Below are 27,834 nucleotides of genomic sequence, written 5' to 3'. Positions count from 1 at the left end.
AAGCTGTCATACTAGCCTTCATACGTCAAATGGCAATCCATGTACATATCATTGTTCTTTTTAGCTTTAGGAGTCACCAAATCAAGAATTAGGTGATATTTTATTACATTTTGTACACTCACGGTGATTCATGTTTTCCCGCAAGATCCCAGTCGTTTTAGAAACCTTCTCGATCTTGTCTGGTTCAATAGTCTAGCAAAATTGTTTGAACACAGGTCTCTTTAACTCTTCCCATTTCATTCTCTAGATATCTCTTTTACCCATGGCTTGTATAATGTTATGCCACCAGCATACGGGCTAGCCTAATATACAAACAAATGAAACATACTTGGTCTTCCTTGCAATTAATGATCTTGATTTTCGTATCCAATTTTGTGATCCACTGGGAAAATGTAACATCATTTTACTACCATAAAGGCTCCTTGTCTTTTTTTCACAGCCGAGTCTCTTTAGTCACAGACTTTAATTACCTTGACCATTATTTCGAGCATGGTACACGCCTCACCTTGTACACTTCATCAACAATATCATACGCTTGGTAACTGGTGATTTAGGATTAGGTCTAGAACGGTAGGCACCACGACCGCCGAAGCGCCCTTCACCTCTAACCAAGGCAATGCATAATTACACACGCATTTTTATGTATTCCCTATCTGTACCCTACGGGTCCGGTTCGGGGGTACGAGTTTTGGTACTGAAATGCATATTCTATCTGTACCCTACGTGTAGGATCGGGTATAAAAAAACCGGTTTTGGGTTTTTTTTTGGGGTCCGGTTCCGGGTTCGGATTTTTTGTGTACCTCTAAATCCATGCATGCATACATACTTTAAAACAATCTATCGTTCATGCTAAGACTATCAAATTTATTGAGTGAATTCTGTTTTGCTTTAAAACATCATAAGTTTTTATCCTTTCGCAAGCATTTCATGATTTTTATAGCATTTATTACATCAAGCGCTACTAGCGTCACTGCAATTGTTCACCGGAAAACCAAATAGGTCGACAGATTCTTAATCTTTAACGATTCTAGGTCAAATCACACCACTTGCCTATGTCTTTGGTTATGAACCACTACACCATCTAGAACAAATTCAAATCACGTCCAAGTAGCCCTTATCGCATGCGTTGGTTACATACACGAACCCTAATTAAAATTGTACCCTACTGAACACTAGGTGATTTTCTCAACCCACCACCCCATTGTGGCTTCCGACAATTTGTTTGATTGGCTTTGCGCATGCTAGGATTGTGGTCACGTGTGTCTTAGGTTTTAAACGCTCTCCATGTGTCATGCGATTATGCATGAACTCATCTTAGCTCACTTAAATGGCTGCTTGATTTGGAAGCTAATATACTTCACTTAAATAGCTACTTAAATAACTTCTTGAACTCAGGCTTTCAAGTTGCTTCTTTTATTCTTGTCATTCCATTGTTTAACATTACGACGAACTCCACTACCAAATTAACTGTTTTTGGCCTTGTCGCCTTTACTTTATCACCATATATAACAACTAATTATCCCGATTCATGGGTACCAAATGTGGGACTAACCTCGAATATTCAAAGAATTTTGTTTATTTTCAGTGGTTAGAACTGATCGGGTTCTCATTGCATTAGCAATGAATTTTGAAGCTATATCTTCTTAGATTTAGAAGTGTTGTGACTTAATGTTTTCTTTTATAGCGTGCTATCTTTTTCTCTGTGTTATTATTTTTTCATTTAATCCTCTCCTAGTATATCTAAAGTCTAAACAGTCCACATATTTGTGACAACGGTCCTCCTTTCTTTGGCATCTTGAAGGCGATAGAATATAAAAAGAATTCTTAAATCTCATTTCAACACAACTTTGTTTACTAAAAACAAAATGTTTATTACGTAAAAATTCACAACCTTGCGCTCATTTATTTATAACACAAAACTATTATCATAATGTTATTTATTTCATATAAAGCTTTCCCAAAGTTAACTGATCCCACTTCTAGCTTTTCTTTCACTCTTTCTTAATTGGCGTTTTGTTCATGAGTTCCCTATAATGCTCGATCCACATATTCCATGCTGAAGTTGGTTTGAAGTTCACGTTTCCGCCTACCATGTCTTCAGTGTTGGGTGGTACTGAGGTACTTTATACTACAAGTAACTACATGGAATCATCACTTGATACTTCAATTGGTGTGTTTTGTGACACCGGTGAGTTCACATTTCCTATCAGTCACACTCTATGGTTTAAGCCTAGGTTTAAATCATAATCGTTAAAACCTTGGGACTCGGATATGAATCTATCACACTTCACCTTGCTAATACCCTTTCAATACTTCTTCTATCAGATGTGTTTAAAGTTTAAACCTTATTTTTGCTAACTGATTTCCATTAATAACCGTTTTTTTCTTGCCCACTTCTAGCTTTTCTTTCATTATTTTTTAATTGGCGTTTTGTTCATGAGTTCCCTATAATGCCTGATCCACATATTCCATGCAGAAGTTGGTTTGACGTTCACATTTCCGCCTACCATGTCTTCAGTGTCGAGTGGTACTTAGATACTATATACTACAAGTAACTACATGGAATATACTTCAATTGGTGTGTTTTGTGACACCGGTGTGTTCACCTCATGGTCATATCCTATACTAAATTACTTAATATTAAGTCTTCATTGACTCAACTAGGTTAGAGAGATAACATCCATCGGCTCCACACATCCTACACATGATAGATTTTACAATCCTTATCTATTCCTATTAGTCATGCTCTCTGGTTTAAGCCTAGGTACCCTAATCGATAAAACCTTTGGACTCTGATATGAATCTATCACACTTCATCTTCTTGCCGATTCAAAACTAGCGTGTAATGCAATTGGCACCGATAACTTTTACATAACCAAATGACAACCCATCTATTTGATTACAAAATAAAATATAAGTTCAAATCTATTCCCTCTTCAAAATTCCTACAAAGGTTATATAAAATTCAGCTGCAAAATATCGTATGGGTGTTAATACCCGTTCAATATTTCTTCTTCATTTGTCTTTAAAACTTATTTTTTACTAATTTTCTATACGATCACCTAGAAATACTTTAAAAAGAATATGTTAGTGATAAGACAACCACCAATCTTACATATTCAAATCTTCAATGTTTAATCGTGTTATAAAATGATATGCGATGCATTATTAGACTATAAGTTTTAAGTGTGAACAAAGTTATCCATAAAAACATCGATATATATTTATATTTAGGAATTGGGATCATTGCATCAACAAACAACTCATATATTACATGCGAAATGACCTTATTATTTTATAAGGTATGTATATTATAAAAACCCTCGTGTAATTCTATCAATTTAGTACAAGTAATAGTAATAAAAATAAATTTTATAAAAACTGCCAAGCCTTAAGACTAAATCATAGAACGAACCCCCAATAATTTATATAACTACAATTTATATCGTATGCACAGTTTACTAGTAAACTAGCTATTTAATCTGAATCTTTACTTAATTCAAACTTACTACAATTTAATCAACATTATGGTAGAGATGAGATCACTACCTATACGGCTACGGTTGTACCTAAAAACGGGTGGCGAATTTCAAGAAAAGTGAGTGTCGAATGTCGTATCGAATCTATTGGTATGGTACGGTTCAATAGGTACCAGTACTTGTTACATATGATATCAATATTGAATCAGTATAAGAACTAGAACTGTATTTCAAGAAAAGTGGATACCGAATATCGTACCACATTGGTATGATAACAGGATTACTTAAATACCAAGCCATGTACTCGATACCAAATGCACCTATGTAAAATCATTAGTTCACTAGTTTTCCCTTCACTTCGCCTACCCACCTCATTTTTCCATCACCGAGATTAATTAAAATAAAATGTCAATTAATTGCTCATCCTTTTTTTTTTTTTGCAAATTATCGAATGACAAACGCAAATTAAGGCAATGTGACATGTTCGAGAGTGTAATCGAACGGTCGTAATTGAGATTATTCTTGTCATAAACTAGCAATCACATTCTTATTTCTCCAAGCTATGGTTTCTAAAACAATAAAATCAGGTGTCACAGTTACTTAGGCATTAGTACATTTGCTCAGATTTATAAAAGAACATCTAAAGCGCGACATGCGATTAGATTCATAATTCATCAATTTGAAGATGAAAACCAGCACTTGATTACTCAAAATCAAATTGAAAAGAACCGTTTTTCTTTTAAATACCTCGAAGCGTCTCATGTTTTTTGAAACCAAGAACATGAACCACAACTTCTTACCATCCTCACATGTAACACTTGCACTTACACAGCTGTTCAAAAACTTGTATAGAAAAAGATAATTGCGTATTGAATTATTGATTGTATATAATAAGATTACAATTGTATATTTCTTGTTAAGATAATATACAGCTAGTTTAGAGAAGAAACAAATAAAAGATGCACAATCTATCAACACCATAAGGCATCATCAAACATCAACTATGGACTTTGTTATTTAATAACACCAAACTTTAGTACCAGTATCTGATTTCTCACTAACAAACGAAAACTTTAAGAAACAAGATCAAATGATTCATCAAGATCTCTGTAAATACACACGAAATAAATCAACATTGCATCAAACATAACACTTGAAGACGCATTTCATCCTCTCATCATTCTATTGAAAACAAAGGCGTTCACACCATAGTCTGCAATCTGGAGTGAAGAAATAGCTTCCGTAGGTTCCCAGTCTGTCTCCATAACATATGGTGCATGAACATCACTCGAGAAATACCTATACCCGTTCCACTGGTATCCGGATCCTACACAAACCCGACCTGTATCTCCATTTGGACTCACGGGAAGTTGACAGGAGTGTGAAATAACAGTAGCTGTCGTTCTAGTTCTAGCACGACTGTCGCAATATCCCCATGGATACCATTCTTCTTTCATGGCTTGAACACATGACTTGTCTGATTCTTCACCAATCAGGACCTGCAAAGCAACCGCCTCGGCTATGGCTGCACACTCGTCATCCAGCCTCTGTTGTTGTTCTTTCTTCTTTTGATTCTTCTTCTCTAGCTCAAATATTATGGCTGCTGATGCTGCAAGGGCTTTCTCTAAACGCCTTTTTTTCTTCTCAGCTTGTTTGATACGATCCAACTCGTCCTTCACTTGCTTCTTCTTAACTTTCCTAACACTAGATGTCGCTTTACCACACTCCATTTTACCTAAACTCTATATAAAAAAACTAAACCTTTTTTAATTACTTAACAATAAACTTCTCTAAAACGTATAAATCATCACTATGAACTATGATTGTTTTTTTTATTAATGTAACGATCACGATTTCCCCTGCCCCTACAACCACTCGGGTCTGAACGAATACCTCTTTTTACGAATAATACATTCCCAAACGGAAAGAACCGGAGATAGTGTGACTGTAAGGGAAAGTTGAGCACCCGTTAAACCGCCCCGTTGCAGCATTGTGTATTGATTTCTCACAGCCTTTTAAGTAGCAAAAGTCAAATAAATAGTAATCGAATGGCGAATCTTGTTCTTGTTCAAATTCACATGGCACACTCGCCTGAAAGAAAATCAAATCAACAATTTTAAGGATGAGATAATAAAGTACACCACACAAACATGTATATTCACATAATTTGTAGATGCCCTAAATGTAGGCTTGTAAATGAACCAAACCTAACAAGTGAACGGTTCACAAACACAAACGGACTAACACAAACTTACACAAACAATAATTTATTTGATTTGGTTAATCGAGAAAGAGTCGTGTCAACGATTCACTCCAGCTACCAAATCTGTGTTGATGTTTTTTTTTCTAATATTCATATACAGATGTTAATTTTACATATATACTGATCACATAATTCTCAAACTACCAAATTTGTGTTGGTGTTTTTTTTAACATTCATATGTTAATTTTACATAATAGATGATCACATAATTCTCATGCTTCTGTATTTTTTAGCTAATAAATTTGCTTAAATCCATATGATAAAGATTATCAAAGTCATTAAAATATTAAAAACCTTTAATGAACAGACAAACAAACTAAAGTCGAACGAACATCGCCTTTGTTTGTGTTTGCTCATTTAGTTAATCGAACGAATTTCCTACCAAATCGTTCGCGGCCTACCTAAATTAAGTGATTCTGATTATAACTTGGATTATTTAATATCCAATTAATTAGATTTTAATCCAAGCCTACAGCTAAGAAAGTAATCAATAATAATCAATTGATCAAGACCAATACAATAATATACAATTCAAATCACAAGAACATCCGCATGACGCAGGGTAGATCTTCCCTCACGCGGATCAGTCAAAAAGTTAACAGGTGCCTCTTTCTTGGCTGAGATCCCGGCACGTCTAAGCACATCCCATAACACATCTCTAACCCAGTCATGACGATACTTGAATCCCAGCAATTCCTTACCGTGGAGGGCATGCTCACCGAATCTATCCAAACAAGTTTTTTTACAAATGGGGCATAATTCATCTGGAGGGAAAAGGGGAATCACAAGCCGGTATTTAAGGATGGCTCTGTATTCAACTGCCGACACCCGTTGCCCAAGACCTTCAATGGGCACAACAGTCAAAAAATCCTGGGCATGAGCCCCCTTGAGACAAGCTAAAACTGTCTTTTGTCTCGAGGTCATATCGAATCGCTCCTCCAAATCATGTACGTGTTTACCATAAAGAGCACTCGCCAAGGTTTGTTGAGGTTTCTTGGGGGCGGTCTCCTTATCAGTAAAACCGCCTATATCAAGGTTCGGGAGAGTTGTTTCAATATTACCAAGTGCTAAAGAGTAGTCAGGATCTACTCCCGTAACACCAGCGTTTCGCAGGACGTGGTCCTGCAATTTCCACGACTGAGACCTGGAAGCCACAAATGCATATGCGGAGACATCCTCAGCCGAGAAAATTCCTAAGCCTCCGCAACGCATAGGGAAGGAAGCCAACCTCCACTGGAGGTCCCCAAAATGCGGTCCTCCACACACAACAATATCTTCAATTGCCCCCCGCAGGCCCGCATCAAAGATGGACACAGCCTCTTTGACATGTTTAGGTTGACAGGTCCGGAGCCCAAACACTAACTTAGCAACCCCCATGCACGAGCGTAACAAAAGGAGCTCACTTTGGGGGTCCCTCAGGTCCGGCAGGCGTTTCATAAGTTCAACCGCCCTCAAAGCTCTTTTAGTTGCCAAAGACCGAATAAACCCTGTATCCCGACTAACCGCTCCCCCCAAGAGTTTAACTCCCATCGCAGGCCTGCTAATCTCTCCAGGGAATAAACCCGACACTTTCTTCGAATTATAACATGACGGCCAAAAAACCTCTGTTTTACGAATATTAAGCCTAAGCCCTAGAGACGCCCCCTCTGAGCGAATAATGCCCAACGCTCTAGCGACCTCCTCAGCCTTACCAATAATAGTGTCATCGTCTAAATACCAAGCATGGAAGGGCAAGGGACAGGTCCCCTGCACCCTAAGGATGAGCGGATGAAGGACCAACGCAAAAAGAAGAGGGCCAAGGGGGTCCCCTTGCTGCACCCCAGTAAAAGCCCCGATATGAGTATCCCCCACATATAAACGGGTGGGACGGGCATATAAAAACTGGACCCATGAGAAGATGGATGGACATTTGCAGCTAACTTCCCTGAGAAGGGTCGTCCGATCCACCTCGTTGAAGGCGTTAGAAAAATCAACAGTGAGCATAGCCAGGGACCCGTCAGAATGAAACGCGCTCAAAAATCTGTTAGCACTATGCAATACCGCTTCTGCCCTATTAGGGATCCCAACCCCGAATTGGAAATCCCCTAGATAAGCAGCCACCTTTTTCCCTATTTTACGCATAGCGACTTTCGACACCAATCTTCTCCAAATGGCCCCCACTGCGATGGGTCTAATTCCATTGTCAGGCTTCAACAGGGGGGTTAACGGTGCCGAAGCAATGAACTCCGCTAGAACTTTTGGACAAAGCCCCCCAAGCCACAAGTTGACAACATCAGTGATGGCTTTTAAGAGCCCGGAGGCGGTCGGAGACCCCTGGCCATAGAAAGCGTCTAAAATATGTTGGGCCCGCAAACCATCCCTCCCACAAGATGTACCTTTCGGGAAGGTTTTAATACATTCCAACACACAATCACCGTCCACCTGCAAGGCTGGTTCCGATGGCACGACGGAGGGCATGGTCGGGGGGTCCACCACAGGATGTTTATCAATCAATGCTCTCAAAGTATCTCCCCCGGCAGGCGCGACCCCCGGATGAACACAGGACTTTGATCGCCGCTGTGTAATGGTCGTCCGCTACCTTCCGGAGGCACTGCTTGATATTGCCCCCTCCATCTTCTTTATGTTGGCAATCCCACATCATTGGAAGTTCAAGGAGCGATAGCACCAACTCTTCTAAACCTGCCCCATCTTTCCAAACAGCCAAAGCCCGCATAATGGAGCTACATTGAAGCGATTTCCTGTTACCGGACCTTCGTTCTTGCCTAGTAGCCGGTTTGACAACACGTAATATGCAACGAAGCAACAACAAAAGTTTAACCCAAGCCTCAATAGACCTCGGGGCATCCACCACTTTACGGAGCCCCCTGACAAAGCTTGGGCAAAAGCCATGCGACACGCGGGCGGGATACTCTTGACAGTGGCAATAGGAATGGCGAGGACGCGCTCAAGGAGAGCGACATCTACCACAAACGTCTCAGACTGACCACTCCCAAGTTCCACCTGCGAATCGCGGGGTTGAGGGATCCCCACAATAAAATCAAAGTCGCCTCCTGCACGTGGGGTGCATTTAACAACTTCTTTTCCGTGCAGACAAGGCCTATTCAAGGCATGCAGGGCCATGCACTCCCCGCATAACCAGTTCTTAAGCAAGCGCAAGGTTTCGACAACGTCATTGTAGAGTTCCAAGTCCGAAGCAAGACGCTCCTTTAACTGACCTCTCATTTCCTTTACATTGAAGTGATCCCGCTGAAAATGCATGAGTAACCTAGAGTACCCCTTGTATCCCGGGATACCATCTTTGCAAACATGAAAATTTTTAAAGGGGCAACGCCAAATCCCGTGCCCGAGCTAGGACCGGGCTCTCCACCACAGGCCCTCATAAATCACTTAAAAAATTAAAACTTTTTTTGTTTTTGGAAATAAAGGAAATTAAAATAAAATTTGGTGTTGGCATTTAATCAAACACTTGGCGGGCATTACTAGCGAAATCTCCAAACTAATGTCATTCAAAACAAATCGCCCAAAAAATGAAATGCTAGAAGACCAAATAAGCAAAAACCGAGAATGGGTGATGACGGTGGCAAAATAAGGGTGGAGCAGTGAGGTGGAGATGGGGGTGGGGGGTAACGGCAGTGGCGGTGGTGGGTGAGAGGCGGAGACGGAAAGGGAGGGTTACGGTGGAGCTGTGAGGCGGAGATGGAGGTGGTGGGTTAGGGTGGTGGGTAATGGAGGTGGTGGCAGAAAGTTTTTCGGGATTATGCTTGCTCTCTATTGATGTATGAGTTTTTAGAGATCTACCCTGCGTCCTGCGGATGTTCTTGTGTTTGGCTGGGCAGGGGGTAAGCATGCATGTGTTGACCTCACTGGGGTGTCCCCGTTGGTGGGGCTGAGAGATAGTGGCTTCGTACCGGGACATGCGGTTTTGAGAGCGGAGTCTAGAAAGGTTGCTAAGCATGAGACATCGTGTTTGGAGAATCAGCACGTGTTCATTCCATTTCCCTTCGACACTTTTGGATCCCTAGCTCCCAAGGCGGTTCGCTTCTTGGAGCGGGTGTAGAAGGTGGTCCACAGTGACTCGCAGAGCCCGAGGAACCAAGGATTTATATTTAGTAGAATAGGCTTTGCAATTCAAAAGGGGGATAGCGGCGCAGCTTGTAGCTCGCTTACCCATTATCCAGATCCAGATGTAGTTCTGTTTGTGTTATATATAAAAGGATCAATATTCAAATCAATAACTATAAACCACCAAATACACAAACAGTAATCAAATCGAATCAAATCAAATCAATAAATCAAGATCCAAAATTGAACCCATAACTAAACTAATTAAAATCAAATCAGACCCAATTAATTATAAACATACATACGAAAATAGAATTGGGTAATAAAGATCAAACCTTGTAAGAAGAAATGAAATGAAATTGTGGGTTGTGGATAGTTGGATCTGTAGATGATTCCTGAGCGAAGTGGATTATGTTAATAATAATATTATTATTATTATTATTATTATTATTATTATTATTATTATTAGAAAGACGATCACATGATCAAGAGTTTGGAGAATAAAAGGGTGAATTGGGTGGGTTATTGGCCGTTGGATGCGGGTGAGATTAACGGCTTAGATCGGATCAAGATTTGGCTATATCCACTAAATTATTATTATTTGGTGGTTAAATTATTATTATTTGGTGGTTGGATACTTGGATGTCATAAGATATGACAAATGTGTATATATAATACATACAAAATATAAATATAATTGTAAATATGAATATAAGTCTATAATATATAGTTATATGATAATTTTACAAACAAACCAACTAGCAATAAGTTATAAGAATAAATTGTTATTTGGTCAGAGTAGTAGAAGATGAGGTGTATCTGTTAAAGAACACTGGACCTACAAAACTGATCATTAGTCTCGTTACAGACTCACAAGTAGGCAGGACGAAGCTTCGTTAGGGCCGGGGGTGCCCCCTTTTTTGCGCGTTAGTGTAAATTGACCGTGTTTTCGTCCAAAAATTTGTATACGTAGTGTAAATTTATCCGTTTTATACCGAAAATTTGAGCCCCCCTAGCTTATGATTTTTATAATACATTTTAAGTCCGCCCCCCCGACGAACTCGCCCAAGCTTCGCCACTGCAAGTAGGGGTCCTCTATATGACTAACCTCCAACGTAAGGATTAGTAGAACGATATGAGATAAACAGTGAAGGTAACGTACTTAGACTTTAGAGTGTGTAGAAGATGAACGTATATTGATAGGAGGATATGAGTTCTTTTATTTGTGGTTGATGTGGGTAAACGTCACCTGTCATAGTTAAATTTAATGTCTTTGATAGTGATTTCTTGCATTTGATTGGTTCAATAACTATTGAATGGATTGTACCGTAGATTTGATTACATGCGAGATGATTTTGGAATTGCCTTCTAATCGCATGACGTGTGGACATGTCCTTTGGTGGGATTTAAACTAATAGGTTAGATTGTATCTTGACCCGCATGGTGCTTGGGTCCAGGGACGGATTTACGGGAGGGTCAGGAGGGTCCGCTGACCCTCCGGCCGGCCAAAGTTATAGTATACCGAAGTACTAAGCTAAAAGTTTTAAGAGCGTTTTTTTATAGTTTTATTATAGTTGACCCTCTAGATCGTGTTCTTTAAAGCAATAAAGTTAAAAAAAAATAAGAATAAAGGTTGCTCAAAGTTTTTCCGACCGATAATGGCAATATTCCGGAAACTGTGTATAAGAGAATAAAGAATAAGAGAAGTGTAAATATCTGATTTATTATTATTTTTGAGTTAACTAATGAAATGGTTAACATGGGTTTTTATGAAAAACGAGCTTGGCCCAATTGACAACCTATTTTTTTATTTATTATATTTAATTCTTCAAGAAAAATGTTACGTGAACTCTTTAAATGTACGGCTACAACTATTCACTAGATGATACCTTCACTAGGCTCATGTATAAACCATCTTGAATGTAAGATATAAATCTTTTTGTCTACTTTTTATTAGGTTATTTATTTAAATTAAGAACATATACTTATCCGAGTTCAACATATTATACATAGTAAAGTTTTGACTTAAAGATCAATAACGTAGTTTATAAAAGACTTGGTTTGAAATCTAGAAAGACTAGTGGCGCAACTTGTTTGCCGTTTGCCTTTTATTTCGATGTAAAAATATATACTGAATAAAAAGTTTTTTTATATGTAATAAACTTTATATATTATTTGATTTGAGATCTATTACATTCTTTATTTTTTCTTTCCACAACCATGGTTTCAGTTTGGATGGAAATAAAATTACATTGCGACCCTCTGGTTGAAAAGTTCTGGTTTCGTCACTGCTTGGGTCGCCATATCTCTAATACAGTGATCGGTGACAATGCACAAGAATATGTTACATATATAAGTTAGGAACATCGTAAGTATGCTAATATCGTAAATTAGTATGATCAATTGAACGAAAAGTTTTGTTGTCAAATGCAATCTCATTTTAATGAAGAAGTAATTATATTACCAGTGTTATCAGAGATCATTAAATTGCATACATTCTAAGACATATATGCTGTGTCACATGATCAGAGGTAGACTTTTCATAGTAAACAATCTCACTACTTAAAATTGCCACTACCACTTATTAAAAGCCATTGATTTCAATTAATCAATTTTGAAAATATTAGATTTTTGTAAGTTGTAAGACTAATAGACAAAACCATATAAAGAAGGTGAAAATGATGGGATAAGTCGTAAGCATACACGTCAAAGGATGGGATAATGTGAAAACTGAAACGTAAGGTCCTTTTTAAGAGTAACTGGACCGGGTCGGATCACTTTTTAAATATATGTTATCCTATTTTCAGACATTTTTAAATAATTGTATTTTCTGTAAAGACCAACTAGACTATGTAATAATCACGCTGAGCAATAACCATCGTTAACTGAAATCGAATCGAAAACTGATGAAACTGAACCAAAATAACCGAAATTAACCGAACCACACCAACTCTTCATATTTTCTAGCCTTTTTTTTCACTATTTCATGTATTATACGTATTAATAGTTTAGTACTATCATTTCATGTATTTAAGCATTCATTTAATGTGTTTTTAAGCAAAATTTTAGCTCATGTTTGATATCGGTTATTAACCGAAATTAATCAAACCGAACCGATAACTGGTCGGTTCGGTTTGGTTAATGCTAATAACCGAACCGAAAGGAACCGCGCACACCCCTAATAATAATTAGGATTGGATCAAGTATAAATTAAATTAACGTACTAACTGTGAGACCCAAGTAGTGTAATTATATATACAAGTGGTGTCATTATGTAATAACAATTACACTATGTTGTATATATAATTACACTACTTGATTCTCGTGGGTAACCCGTTAATTTAATTTGTATGTTAACTTTCCCGTAATAATTATATGATGACTCTTCTATAGTTCACTAAACCAGGTATTATAATTATTTATATTAAACTTGATCGAACTGTTGGTGAAATAAACGTATATATTTGTTCTCTAGACATGATTAACACATTTTTTTAAACGATCAACAAAAAAACAATTTGTTAAAAGGAGTCCACGGTGTCAGCAAGCAAGACCCCACACAAAACAATCGTTTTACAACAAACTCCTGCAACAAAAATAAAACCACCAATATTACAACACAACACAAAATCGAATTTTCAACATTCGTCCCAATATAAACCTAACCGCTTCGATCAATTACGGACCTAAAGGAAACTCAAAGCTTTTGCTTCACCCACCACTTTACTCAAACTTACCGGTTCCTCTCGTAAATCATCTTATTTTTTCCTTCCAAATCGAGGCAAGACATATTGCATAGAAAACCTTTGTAACTCTTTGAGTGAATCGGAAAACGCAAAAGTATGATTGTGAATTGCATTAAAACGATTTTAGTTATTCATAATATGAAGGGTGACTTGAATATCGGTATGGTCGCAAAAATGGATCGATTTTTTTTTTCTTCAACACTTATAAAAATTATAAAGTTCAATTAAACTATACAAACACAACATATAAAAAGGCCGGATGATATCCCATCCATAAGATAGGGTATGGGAGGGTGAATATAGCAGTCCAAACTCCAAGTTACGAAACACCTAAGATTCAAAGACTAAACATCATAAAATAACACGAATTTGTATTTCATTGAATATTAATTCTAAATAAACAAGATATATTTAAAGAGCATGTGATGTGACCTTTTTAAGTGGCCCAAATACACAATTACAGTTTTTGTTTTACAATTGGGACTATGAGCCCAGTTGAAAGGCCGTAGTACTGGCCCAATATGTGTTGATCACATCATTTCGAATTTTCGAGTATTTAATACACGAATTAAGAATACGTATAGTTCATCCAGAAGACTAGAACCATTGAACCAATAATATGCTAGAACAATATTTATTTATTTTTAAATGTGATACACAAGCTATTTTTCTCTTTTAAGTGTTGTAGAAATCGACAGGCACTAATCGGATGATGGAGTAAGAACTAGCGATTAATCGGATGAATATGGATTAGTCGGGATTAATCGGATTGGAAGTTATCTGTAAATTTTCAAATATACATATATATTATTTTCAATTTTGACCGACTTTGTACAAATAGGGATTAATTGACGAAAAGTTAGTGTGGTAGAGACTAGCGATTAATCAGGGATTAATCAGGATTTTTACAACATTGCTCTCTATGTACTATGTACTTGTATATTAAATATTATGCAATTTTTACAATTGTCAACATATGATCTTTTAAACCAAATATAAATCATATTCAAATAGTTGAGATGACATACAATTTGGACATTTCCATTCAGACAACATGAAACATTCTGTATCATGAAAATAGTATACCAATAAGTGGAGAGGAAGCTTTCGAAAATTATGAATTGAAAACACATGGTAAGCTTCGAATTATACATACATAAAGATATCGCGAAAAGTGATACCTTGTGAAGAAGCGTGGATCGACTCACTGGTAGACGATCTACTTTCCTCGGGTGTGATTATGCTATTCCACCGATGGTTTCTCTTGGATCTGATGGATCTGGGTTCTTCCACCTACAAAATGAACAGCACCGTAAACTTACCCCTCAGAAAGGGACAGAGGGTCCTCTTTGGGGTAACCCTCCGGTGTGAGAATAAGTATTTGTGGGAGAAGATAATAATATGGGAGAGTAAGGAATTTGGAGTATATTGCTTAATAGCTGAATACTCTGTTATTGCTTGTTTCCGTGTGTTATCTGATGATATTGGATGTGGTATTTATAGTGCTAGGGTTTCCACTGATTGAGCTTAGACCTAATCAGGGCCTTGCTGGCCTCCTCCAATTGCTTTGCGCCACGTGTCCTTGGGGACACCTGGTGCTTTTTCATTGGTTATAATCACGTGGTAGCACATGGTTTATGCTGAGTTGTCCACCCTTCATTGGCAGCTGTCGACATCAGCATATTCTTATTCCTTAAAAAGATACCTTCTGGAAGGTTGTCTGACGTGCACAACCAAGGTTGCCCTAATCCTGATTTGGATAAGGACGAGGTTGATTATGTGCATGTGTGATATGCGCCAATCCTGAGGATGCGCGAGGTCTTCTCTTTATTCTCACGCGCAGATGTTTCATGCGCAGATGTGATATGCATGAGCATGTGATATGCGCCGCGCGCTGATGCACCACGCGCATATGTGATATGCGTGAGCATATGTGATGCGTGAGCATATGTGATGCGTGAGCATATGTGATGCCTGGGCATATGATGCCTGAGCATGTGTGGTGCCTGGGCATATGATGCCTGAGCATGTGTGGTGCCTGGGCATATGTGATATGCGCCATGCGCATAGGTTTTGGCTTTGTGCCTTCATAGTGTCTTGATTTCAAGCCTCTTGTCTATATCTTGTGGGTTGACCCGCCTTGCTCGGTGTTGAGGCGGGTACATACCTCTTCAAGCCCCCGCAGTCTAATGTGTGTCTTGTCTCGCGCGAGCGAGGCAAGATAGATATTAGACTTAACAGTTTGTTCTTTTAGTAGGGGTTTGTCTTTTTCTTCTTATTATTCATCGTTGCGCGAAATTCTATCCTTTTGGTTGCAAACGAATCGTCCCTGTACGTGGTTGGTTGTTGCTGACGTGGGCCAGTGATGGAGACGTGTCAGACCTTTCGTGTGCTCGAGGTGTTACAGTTGCCTTTCGTGTCCCCTCACATGCTGTCAGGGACACGTGTCGCGCTCGCGTTGGTCCGTTCCTGCGAGTGGTGGCGCGTGAATTCTGGCAACAGCTGTAGAGTTTCTTTTCGTGTCCCCTCACACAGTGTCAGGGACACGTGTCGCGCTCGCGTTGGCTTACACCTGCGAGTGGGGGCGCGTGAAGTTCGATCAGCACCAATATTTCTCTCTCCTAGGCCTATAAAAGCCAGCCCTTAGAGTTTTTTATCCTTCATCTTGTTGTTTATTATTCAGAGCTCTTTTCTTTCTTTCCTTGTATTTCGATTACCTTTGTTCTGCTTCCAGCTATCTGTTCTTCAGAAGTTTCCCCTGTTCGATTTTACAGTTGTATGTCTGATAGTTCAGACAACACAATCTCCCCCATCCATTGCCGTGTGAAATCGTTAGTGATGTCTACATTGAAGAAGACCGGCAAGGGGAAGAAGGCTGCTGAGGCCTCATCGGAGGAGGTAGGGAGGACCAAGGCCGTGAAGAGGTGGAATGAAATCCCCTGCAAACTGAGGCAGGCCGATCTTGACAGCCTTATCGCCTCTCAGGGTTTTCCCCCTCTGTTTGGCTGCATGTTGCCTGGGGCCGGGCAAACGGCGGCGGACCCGCCTACCGGCTATATATCCCTTTATAGCCATTTTTTCACCCACTGCAACCTTCGTCTCCCGATGACAAGGTTTGTGGGTGCACTGCTTAAGTTTTATGGGATTCATATATCCCAAGTCCATCCGTTTGGACTTGTGCGCATGACTCACTTTGAGTTCATGTGCAAATCCCAGCGCGAGGAGCCCACCCCTCGGCGCTTTCAGTTTTTTTACAAGCCCAAGATCCAAGATTCTTGGTTCTCATTTATTCCTCGCAGTCAGAAGGTGAAGTGCTCCACTGTTTCATTCAAGAGCCTTCATGACTGGTCTGAGATGTTTTTCTATATAAGGGCTGGTGTGATCCCCATCCGCATGACCATGCGCGCGATTTCTTCTGCGCCTGCGGATGTGGGTGTCCTCAAGAACCCATCTGGCGCCTGGGTTAATAAGTTGACCGCTGAACCATCCCCCGCCAAGAACATTTGTGAGGAGGCGCTGGTGGGGGTTGGTATGAGCAGGAGGTGGGAGGACAGCGCGACTGAGCCCGTTATCCAAGTCGACGGCTTGTGTAAGTTTATCTCATTGCTTTACTTCTGCGCGAATATAATTCTTTTTGCTGATATCATTTGACTTGTTTTGTGCAGTCACCAAGAAGTATATCCACGCCGCATATGATGAGCATATGGAGGGTGGCTCCGTCGCGCTTGGCGCTGGGGAGGTTGGTTTCCCCGATCGCTTTGATGACATGTTCATCCCTGTTGATCTGGGATTTGTCTTCGACAGCGATGCGCCTGGTAATCCTTTGTACTTATGCATTTTCCCTTATAATACCAAATTTTGCTAACAATTCTGTTGCGTGTATTGTAGATGCGCTCGAAAACTACGAGCTGGAGCTCGCGGAAGAGGAGGAGGAGGCGCCCCAACTAAAGCGTAAAGCTAAGGGGAAAACTGGCGCAGGGGCTAGTAAGAAACAGAAGAAAGATGTTGCCCTGTTGTTCAGGATCCTCCTACTCAGGCGGGAGAATTTGGGAAAACCCAGGAGTTTACCACCAAGGTTTCCTTGTCTTCCCTGCCTCAAAAAGTGGGCAGACCTCCTGTCCACCTGAGGTATGGTGCCACTACCTCCTCCCTTCGCGCGGCGGAAAAGGGAAGCGGTGTTGCGCCTTCGACAGGTATACTTTGCTTATCCTTTATGTCTCTATGAGCGCGATTCTGATAGAATTACTAATGAATCTTTGCTCACTCAAATGTTTGTAGAGCCGGCGACAGCGCAACAAGATGCCGAGGCTGCGCCGGAGGTCGCTTCGAAGTCCCCTGTTTTACCCTCAAAGAAGGGTAGAATGGACTTCATGGCGATGTTTGCTTCGCGAACGGAGTTGCGCCAAGGTACGTATTGCGCTCTTATTTTCTGACTTTCTTTTAGATCAAGTCATGAACCATTTCTTTTTGTTGATTTTTTCATAGAAGCCGTAGCTGGCGTACAAGCTGCTGGCGGCACTCCTGGCGCCGGTGCCAGCGCCGTTGGCTCTGCTCCTGCTCCTGCCAGCGATGAATCTCCCTTCATCGGGATTACTAAGGAGCAGGAGGCCGTTTTGCGCGCCGACCTGGCGGCGTCGAGACCTCCCTCACCTCTTCCTGCGCACAGCCCTCCTCGCGAGACCGATTTTGGCTCTAGGTCGCAGGAGAAAAGGCCTGTTTCCGAGGAGGATGAGGAGTTTGAAGTTGAAGACTCCGACCGCGATCGCGCCAGTCCTGCAGCGCCACGAGGCTTCGCGGCGGAGCCTTCTCGTGAGGCTGGCGCTGACTTTTCTGCTTCATCCCCGCAGGTATTTGTTCTTTTTTGCTCCGCTGCGCGGACTTCCATATTAGCGAGAATTACTTCTCGTGGGACTTAATGTTTTGATGACTTAGATAATTGCTTTGTTTATGCAGGAAGCCGATCACATTTACCGCCCGAGATGGAATATTACTGAAGACAGCACATTTCAGTCCATGGGTGTGTGTGCGGAATTCTGGGCTCATGCTGTGCCTCCATCTGAAAGGAGGTTCCAGGAGGACCGCGCTCGCGACGACTTGCTCAACGATCATATGTTTGCTGGGTCGGCCTTCTTTGCTGCCTCCCAAGAGCTTCGCTATGATTACGTAAAAGTACGTGATGCTCTTGCGGAAGCCAAGCAAGAGGCTAAGGTGTCTGCTTGGCATCTTTCTGATGCTCGCGAGAGAGCTGAGAAGCTCCAAGCAGAGCTCAGTGAGAACAGAGCAAGTGCCAACAGCGCCTTCGTGAAGCGTGGTCATGAGTTTCAGGCTGCGCGGGAGAAGCTGCAGGCGGCGGAGGCAGACGCGGCCAAGTACGCGCGCAGAGCGCGCGACTTGGAGCTGGAGGCGGAGGCGCGTGACCAAGCTTTTGTCCAGTCTATAACTGAAAAATCATCACTGGAGAATGAGGTTGCGCGTCTGAAGAAGGAGCTGGCGGCCGCGCAGGCCGATAAAGATGAAGCCTTGGCGACGGCAGCGTCTAGCCAGGAAGCACTTGATGCTGCGCGTGCGGAAAAAGAAGAAACCTTGGCGGCAGCAGCGTCCGACAAAGAGGAGCTGAAAAAGACTAAGGAAACTGTTGAGTTACTAAACTCTCAGGTTCCTGCCCTCGAGACGTCTGTTGCTGGCCTCGCGCAGGATCGCCAATGGCTAATCTCACAGGGCATGACTCGTTGCGCTTTCGCGATGAAATACTCAGACGAGTTTCAGGCCTTGGTGATGGATTGCAACGCTGCCGCGCGCTTGGTGGGCCGAGTTGAAGGGTTCACGGATGGTTATGAATATGGCATGTTGAAGAAGAACCCATCCGAGTACCCTTATCAGAGCGACGTTGCCTGCGCGGACATGGCCGCGATGGGGGAGAAGTATATGAATACTCCCATTCCCATCCTTGCGCAGGTATTTTATCCTTAATGAGATTACCTTGACTTATTTTCCAAGTCTTTTTGTACTCATATTTTTCCATATGATTTGCAGATATCCGCGCTTGCTGACCAGCCCGATCTCGCCGCGCTAAAGAAATTACTTGACGAGTGCGAAGGGGCTGGTGGCGGCGATGATGGCGCGGGGAATGCTAGCGTTGCTAGCGGCTCTGGCGTGGCCAAAGGATCCGCTCCTGACACTGTTGTGGTGATAGAAGACTCCATTCAAGACGAACAACTTGACTATGGTCAGTTTGGAGATGACGAGGAGCAGGCTGCGCCAGATGCTGAGGGCAGTGATGAGGATGATGAAGAGGCTGATGTCAACGTGGAGACTTGAGAAGCCCTTCATGTTTTTTATTTTTATTTGTAGTTTGTATCTCATCTTGTAAACTTGTAAATTTCAATGCTTTTGAATGAAATGTTGTTTTTCCCTTCTTCGCATCTTGCGCATTCCCCATTCATCTCTTTATATTGAATGTTTGCTTGTTGAATATAAGATATGCTTGCACGTTGAAATAAGAACAAGGTTGTAAGGAAATTATTATACTTAATCCTTGTCATATTGTAAGTGATTTCGCCATATCTTGATTATGTTGAGACGTGTCTTGGTGTTTCCATTATTCTTCTTTTGGGCTTCGTTATCGCGCATTATGGAATTATGAGTTTTTTTTTTTTTTTTTTTTAGCCCTTACGTGTCAATGTGTTACTCAGATATCCATTACAATTTTATGCGCGACCTCGACCTGAGACCTTAACAACTATGTTTTGGCATTTGCTTTGCCTTAGTTGTGTTTAGGTATTTTATGGTCAGGCTGCGCAGCATGTAGGATGGATGTTGTGAGTGATTTGAGCTAAGGCTCACATTATTGGGCTAAGGCCCTGAGCTAAGGCTCGTAATTTTGGGCTAAGGCCCTGACGTTTTAGAGTTAAGACTCGTTAACGCTTTTGCGCATGTATGTTTTACTTCGTTTTATTTTGTTTTGATGTCAATACAGTGTTGTCATATTGCTCAAAATTAATAAAGGGAAGTGTGAAACATGTATGCAAAAGGTAATAGAATTGGGCTAAGGCCCTGACGTTTTAGAGTTAAGACTCGTTAACGCGTTTGAGCTTGAAGCTCGCGCATGTATGTTTTACTTCGTTTTTATTTCGTTTTGATGTCAATACAATGTTGTCATATTGCTCAAAACTAATAAAGGGAAATGTGAAACATGTATGCAAAAGGTAATAGAATTGGGCTAAGGCCCTGACGTTTTAGAGTTAAGACTCGTTAACGCGTTTGAGCTTGAAGCTCGCGCATGTATGTTTTACTTCGTTTTTATTTCGTTTTGATGTCAATACAATGTTGTCATATTGCTCAAAACTAATAAAGGGAAGTGTGAAACATGTATGCAAAATAGAATCCACATTAAGAGAAGATAGCGCGTATCATTATTCATAATGGCTTAAAAAGCCTTGATTACAAACTTGTCATTTTTACATGAAACATTTTCTAAGCTGTGCTGCGTTCCAAGCGCGCGGGATCTTCTTTCCATTCAAATCTTTTAAGGTGTATGCGCCTTTTCCCAATTCTTCCAAGACTTGATAAGGTCCCTCCCAATTGGGGGACATTTTTCCCGGGGGTATCGCGCGACTAGCTTCATTGTTTCGAAGGACAAAATCATTTTTCTTGAAGTGGCATTCTTTCACGCGCTGGTTGTAATATTTTTCCAGATTTTTCTTGTATTTGGCTTCACTGATGATAGCCGCCTCTCTGCGCGCTTCAAGTAAGTTGAGATCCAACCTTCTTTCGCGCTCGTTATCAATCTTGCTCATCATGAGCACTCTATGGGATGGGCACCCAATTTCTGCTGGAATCATTGCCTCTGTTCCATAGGTTAGGCTGAACGGGGATTCGCCATTGCTGGTTTTGCTTAATGTCCTGTGTGCCCACAGGACATTAAGTAGCTCTTCGACCCAAGAATGGGATTCTCCCTCTAACCTTTTCTTCAGCCCATTCAGCAAGCTTTGGTTAGCGCGTTCCACTTGGCCATTCCCCTGAGGGTGATAAACTGAAGTGAAAATTTGGTTGATGCGCAATTCCTTGAGCCAGCTGGATATCTTCTTGTCAGTGAATTGCTTGCCATTATCGCTCACAATTTCCATGGGCAAGCCAAAACGGCATATGATGTGGCTCCATATAAACTGCTTCATCGCTTCGGCTGTGATTTTTGCTAGTGGCTTGGCTTCAACCCATTTTGTGAAATAGTCTACTGCCACTACCAAAAATTTTACTCGCCCTTGCGCTTGCGGTAGGGGACCCACAATGTCGATTGCCCATTTGTGGAAAGGCCATGCGGAGGTCACCGGAATCAAGTTGTTCTTTGGCCGCATGGTGTTTGGCGCATAGCTCTGACATGCTTTGCATTTTTGGATCTCTTTTAGAGCGTCCAAGTACATGCCAGGCCAATAGTAACCTGCGCTCATTGCCTTGGCAACCACCATGCGCGGGCCAGCATGTATTCCACAGATTCCTTCGTGTATCTCTCTGATCACATAACTTGCTTCCTCAGCATCTAGGCATTTCATGAGCGGCCCAAGATAAGAGCGTCGATATAATGTGCCATCAAGGAGTTCATAGTTCTGCGACTTGTGTCTTATCTTCCTCGCCTGTGCGCGATCATCTGGTACCTTTCCCTCCTTCAAGAATTCCATTATTGGAGTTATCCATGATGAAGGGGTTGTATGAGTTACAAGGACAGACTTCGCTACCACCGACGGGTTGCTCATTACTTCTACCCTGACATCTTTGCCAAAGTGATCAAAACTGGTTGATGCCATCTTACTCAGCGCGTCAGCAGATTTGTTTTCACTGCGCGGAATATGAATGATTCTGAAGCAGTCAAATTGCTCGATGAGCTTTTTCGCCTGCTCTAGATACAGAGGCATGATGTTCTCCTTGGCATCATAAAGGCCATTGACCTGTGCTGCTACCAAGTATGAATCAACATGGGCCTCCAGCTTTTTAACTCCGAATTTGTGCGCGATGCGCAGGCCAGCCAGCAGGGCTTCATATTCAGCTCCATTGTTGGTGCTTTTGAAGTCCAACCTGATGGCGTAAGTATATTCATGATTCTCTGGATCTACCAGTTTTAGGCCTGCGCCGGACCCTTCGTTGTTTGAAGCTCCGTCAGTGAACAATCTCCAACCATTTTCTTCATCATTGGCTCGCGGAGGGTCTGCCTCGCGCTGAGCCTCTTCAATTTTTCCCTCGGGGACTTCGGCAATGAAATCAGCCAAGACTTGTCCCTTGATTGCTGGACGGGGCTTATAGGCGATCGTGTGCTCTCCGAATTCCAGCGCCCATTTTGTTAGCCTTCCTGAGAGCGCCGGGCGCCGCAAGACTTGCTGGATGTTGTAACCAGTCAGAACTTCAATGGGATGACCATTGAAATATCTATGAAGCTTGCGCGATGCGTGTGTTAGTGATAAAACTAAATTTTCCATGATGGAGTAGCGCGTCTCAGGATCTGTCAGCACCCGACTCACATAGTATATTGGCGTTTGGATTCCCTTGCGATCCACCAATAATACTGCGCCGATGGCGCGCTCTCCTGCTGATAGGTATAATGTCAAAGTTTCACCAGGAAGTGGAGCTGTGAGCGCGGGCAGATTTATCAAACATTCTTTTATCTCCCTGAAAGCTTGCTCGGCCTCAGGAGTCCATTTGAATTGGCTTTTCTTTAAGCAATTCCTCAATGTGTTGACAAATGGGGTAGATTTGCTTGCATGGTTCGCTAGGAACCTGTTGATTGAAACCAATCTACCATTCTGCTTCTGGACCTCTTTCATGGTGGATGGCGAGGGCATGTCAAGGATGGCCTCCACCTTCTCAGGGTTCACCTTGAAACCATCCTTGGTGACCATTACACCTAGAAGTTTTCCCTCTAGTACGCCGAAAGTACATTTGCTCGGATTGAGCTTCATGTTAACTTCCTTTAGGCGCCCAAGGGTTTCTTCGATGTCTTTGAGCATTTGCTTTTCCTCCCTGCTCTTGATCACCAAATCATCCACATAGACTTCTAGGTTTCTTCCGATTTGCTCGCTGAAAACGGCATCCATAAGTCTTTGGTAGGTGGCGCCCGCATTCTTCAAACCAAAGGGCATTTTTGTGTAGCAAAAAACACCCTTGTCGGTTCTAAATGCGGTCTTGTCCTCATCTTGTGGTGCCATTTGAATCTGGTGATAGCCTTTGTAGGCATCCAGGAAACATTTGAGCTTGAATGGCGCCACGGAGTCCACCTTTGCGTCGATGTTTGGGAGGGGGTAACAATCTTTTGGGCACGCTTTGTTGAGGTCTTTGAAGTCAATGCACATCCTCCACGACCCGTTACTTTTCTTTACCATCACAGGATTGGCTACCCACGTCTGGTATCGTATCGGGCGGATGATGTTTGCGCGCAGTAAATCCTCAACCTGCTCATTCATGGCCCTCGCTTTCTCATCCCCCATGACTCTCTTCTTTTGAGCAATTGGCTCTACAGACTTGAACGTGTTGAGAGAATGTTGTGCCAGGTCTCGCGGAACCCCAGTCATATCAGAGTGTTGCCACGCGAAGACCGACATATATGCTGTGAGCAACCTTTTCATTCTCAACCTCGTGTCGTCTGATATCGTAGCGCCAATTGTGATTTTTTGCTCCGGGAATTTCGGGTTGAGAATCCATTCCTCTGGCGCGTTTTCTGCCATTGGAATTTTCATTCTCCCCTCCCGCGGAGTACTTGTCACTGCGCACAAATAATCTCGGTATACAAAAGTTACCCCTGTTGGTGTTGGGAACCCCAACGCGCCGTGCGCTGGCGATGGTATGGCGTTGAATTGGGCAATCGTTCCCCTACCCAAGATCATATTGTGGCAAGAAGTGGTGGGCAAGGCCAAGAAGTTAACAACTTCGGCTCGCTTGTGTTTCTCATCCCCCATAGTTAGCTCAAATTGTATTTGACCTAGGGGATGAATGATTTCATTTGAAACACCAGAGATTGGTGCATTCACAATTTCAAGCCTTGCTTGGTCTGCCGGATCCAATTTCCTGAAACATTGCTCATACATGATGTCTGACTCGCTGCCAGTGTCCACCAGGACTTTTGACACTTCGTAATGAGCAATGTGTGTAGTGATGACCAGAGGACTGCTAATTGAAGGGCCTCCCCTGATTCTTGGGAAGATTACTTGTTGCTCGCGCCAATCTCCTTGGATTTGCGCGCTTCTTTTTCTTGATGTTTGCCCTTGCCTTCCTCCCTCGGCTACACAGATTCTTTTGTACTTTTTGCTGGCAGAGGCTCCTTCTGGTTGTTCATTTTCTGGTCTTGAGTTTTTTACCAGGTGAGCCAGCTTGCCTGATTTCACATCCTTTTCAATTGCATCCTTCAAGTGGTGGCATGCATCAGTGTTGTGTCCTGTGGACTTGTGAAACTCACAGTACTTGCCACTGTCTGATGGTCCCTTGTAGTGTAGTGGCTTGGGGCTTTTGAATTGGACATTCTCAGTGCTTAACACCTGTGAAGGCGTTTTAGTGAGGGGAGTCCATATTCTTGGCAGAGGTCTGTTAGGATCTCTGCCGCCTTCCCTCTTGTCACCCTCCCCGCGATTACGAACATCTTTTTGGGGCTGGGGTGAGCTTGGTTGCGCCTGCTTTTCTGCGGAAGAAAAACTGGTTGGTTGCAACCTGGACCATACAGAGTTCTGTTTGCCCCTTTTTTCTTTGCTGCGCGGTGACTCAGCTTGATGCGCTCTTTCCCTTGCCCTATCTTGGGCAATTTGTTTTTCATTTCTCGCGAAGACTCGCGATGCTTCCATTAGTTTGGCCCAAGTGGTGGGCATGCCATCTCTGCTTACGAGAGCTCGGCGGAGTTGATCACTGCGCGCGCCTTGTATAAAGGCCACGCGCAGGAGTTGCTCAGTTATACCTCCGATTGCCAGAGACTCCTGATTGAAACGTGTTATGTAGTCTTCAATCGTTTCATCATTCCTGCGCACGCAGTGCATGATGTCATCAGGGTCGCGCGTGTGTCTGCGCTGCTGTACGAAGTGGGCTTGGAACTTTTCCAATAGTTCCTCGAACCCATCGATTTGCCCAGTCGGCAAGCTCTCGAACCAGACACGCGCCGCGCCCGTGAGGCAGCGAGCAAACATGTGACACCATGTTGGCATCGTCCAGCTCTCTAGGTTTCCCGTGTTGTAAAAACCTTGCAAGAAATCATCTGGATCTGTTGTGCCGTCATATTTGCCCAAACCACTTGGCATCTTGGTTTTGTGCTGGATGGGAGCCTTCGCGATGCTCTCAGTGAACTTTGAATGTTTCACCAAGATGGCTGGTCTGTACGGTGTGGTTACGTCCACTTGCCCTCTAACTGGTGGGCTGTACGGTATGTGCAGATCCAGATCGGCTCTGGCTCCAGGCGCCATGTTCACAGGCGCGCGGAGCTGTGCGCCTCCTGCATGAGTATCTCGCGTCTTCCTCATGCTGTGCACTTCTTCATCACTGAACTCAGTGTGTGCAGTGTGAACAGAATGTCCTTCTTCCGGCGCGCGCGGCCTTTTTGTTCCATGAACAGTTTGCTTATCAAACGCTTGCCTTTGTGTTAAATCGGCTAGCTTTTTCTGTTTGACCATCTCATTGTACTTGTCCATTAGACGCCGCTGCTCGTTTATGAGCCATTCTTTAGGATCATTTGTTTCATCTTCTGGACCCATTGGTCCTTTTTGTTTCGCGCCGGCAAGATTTTGTAACGTGAGATCGTCTGGAGGAGTTTCAGTCTGGCCGTGAGGAGTTGTGATGAAGGGACGGTTACTGGTGGTGCGCGTAGAATCACGCGGCCCCCTCAGAAACTGCTGTCCCTCATTAACATCCTCACGTTCAATATCCTCCAGAACTTGATCGACGTTACGAGCACCAGAAACCATGGTGAAAATTTGTTTTTATATATAGATCTGATGAGATCTGATTGCCGTTGTAACAGTGGATGGCGCCAATGAAGAAGCGTGGATCGACTCACTGGTAGACGATCTACTTTCCTCGGGTGTGATTATGCTACTCCACCGATGGTTTCTTTGGATCTGATGGATCTGGGTTCTTCCACCTACAAAATGAACAGCACCGTAAACTTACCTCTCAGAAAGGGACAGAGGGTCCTCTTTGGGGTAACCCTCCGGTGTGAGAATAAGTATTTGTGGGAGAAGATAATAATATGGGAGAGTAAGGAATTTGGAGTATATTGCTTAATAGCTGAATACTCTGTTATTGCCTGTTTCCGTGTGTTATCTGATGATATTGGATGTGGTATTTATAGTGCTAGGGTTTCCACTGATTGAGCTTAGACCTAATCAGGGCCTTGCTGGCCTCCTCCAATTGCTTTGCGCCACGTGTCCTTGAGGACACCTGGTGCTTTTTCATTGGTTATAATCACGTGGTAGCACATGGTTTATGCTGAGTTGTCCACCCTTCATTGGCAGCTGTCGACATCAGCATATTCTTATTCCTTAAAAAGATACCTTCTGGAAGGTTGTCTGACGTGCACAACCAAGGTTGCCCTAATCCTGATTTGGATAAGGACGAGGTTGATTATGTGCATGTGTGATATGCGCCAATCCTGAGGATGCGCGAGGTCTTCTCTTTATTCTCACGCGCAGATGTTTCATGCGCAGATGTGATATGCACGAGCATGTGATATGCGCCGCGCGCTGATGCGCCACGCGCATATGTGATATGCGTGAGCATATGTGATGCGTGAGCATATGTGATGCCTGGGCATGTGTGGTGCCTGGGCATATGATGCCTGAGCATGTGTGGTGCCTGGGCATATGTGATATGCGCCATGCGCATAGGTTTTGGCTTTGTGCCTTCATAGTGTCTTGATTTCAAGCCTCTTGTCTATATCTTGTGGGTTGACCCGCCTTGCTCGGTGTTGAGGCGGGTACATACCTCTTCACCTTGAGGAAGAGGTAATGTAATCAACGACATTGATGTATTATCAATTATTATGTATCGACAATAGAAGCCTGCATGAAAATATAAACATTATCAACAAGACGCTCACTATATATTATAAACTCTAGCATGCATGTTATTTTGTAATGCAAGGAAATTTAGTTACAATGAAGTGTGACTTACATCATCAAGAAGCAAGTCTCATGGCTGAAGCATATGAACGACATCTCCAAATGTAGGTCTATTTTCAACCTCTGGATCGACACATCGAAGAGCAATCAATAGGATCCTTTTGAACTCCTTTGATGAGGGGACATCTTGTAGATTTGGGTCCACT

At 42.4% G+C, this 27,834-nt stretch overlaps 1 protein-coding gene across 1 annotated transcript; it reads right to left on the bottom strand.

The window, feature by feature from the left end:
- Positions 1–4,472: 4,472 nt before the first annotated feature.
- On the bottom strand, positions 4,473–10,230 carry LOC143572256 (uncharacterized). The gene is made up of 2 exons (XM_077057465.1): positions 10,140–10,230; positions 4,473–5,570 (listed from the first exon to the last, which is right to left on the bottom strand). Exon 2 carries the CDS (start codon positions 5,207–5,209, stop codon positions 4,646–4,648), a length of 564 nt encoding a protein of 187 aa, XP_076913580.1. The 5' UTR covers positions 5,210–5,570; positions 10,140–10,230; the 3' UTR covers positions 4,473–4,645.
- Between the last annotated feature and the right edge of the window lie 17,604 nt (positions 10,231–27,834).

Source organism: Bidens hawaiensis, unplaced genomic scaffold, assembly GCF_021521415.1.
Source record: "Bidens hawaiensis isolate Kalapana, Puna unplaced genomic scaffold, B.hawaiensis_p1.1 tig00025785_1, whole genome shotgun sequence".
In the NCBI taxonomy this organism is placed as follows: domain Eukaryota; kingdom Viridiplantae; phylum Streptophyta; class Magnoliopsida; order Asterales; family Asteraceae; genus Bidens; species Bidens hawaiensis.
The sequence above is the reverse complement of the archived record's forward strand: the minus strand, read 5'-3'. Positions and strand labels throughout refer to the sequence as shown.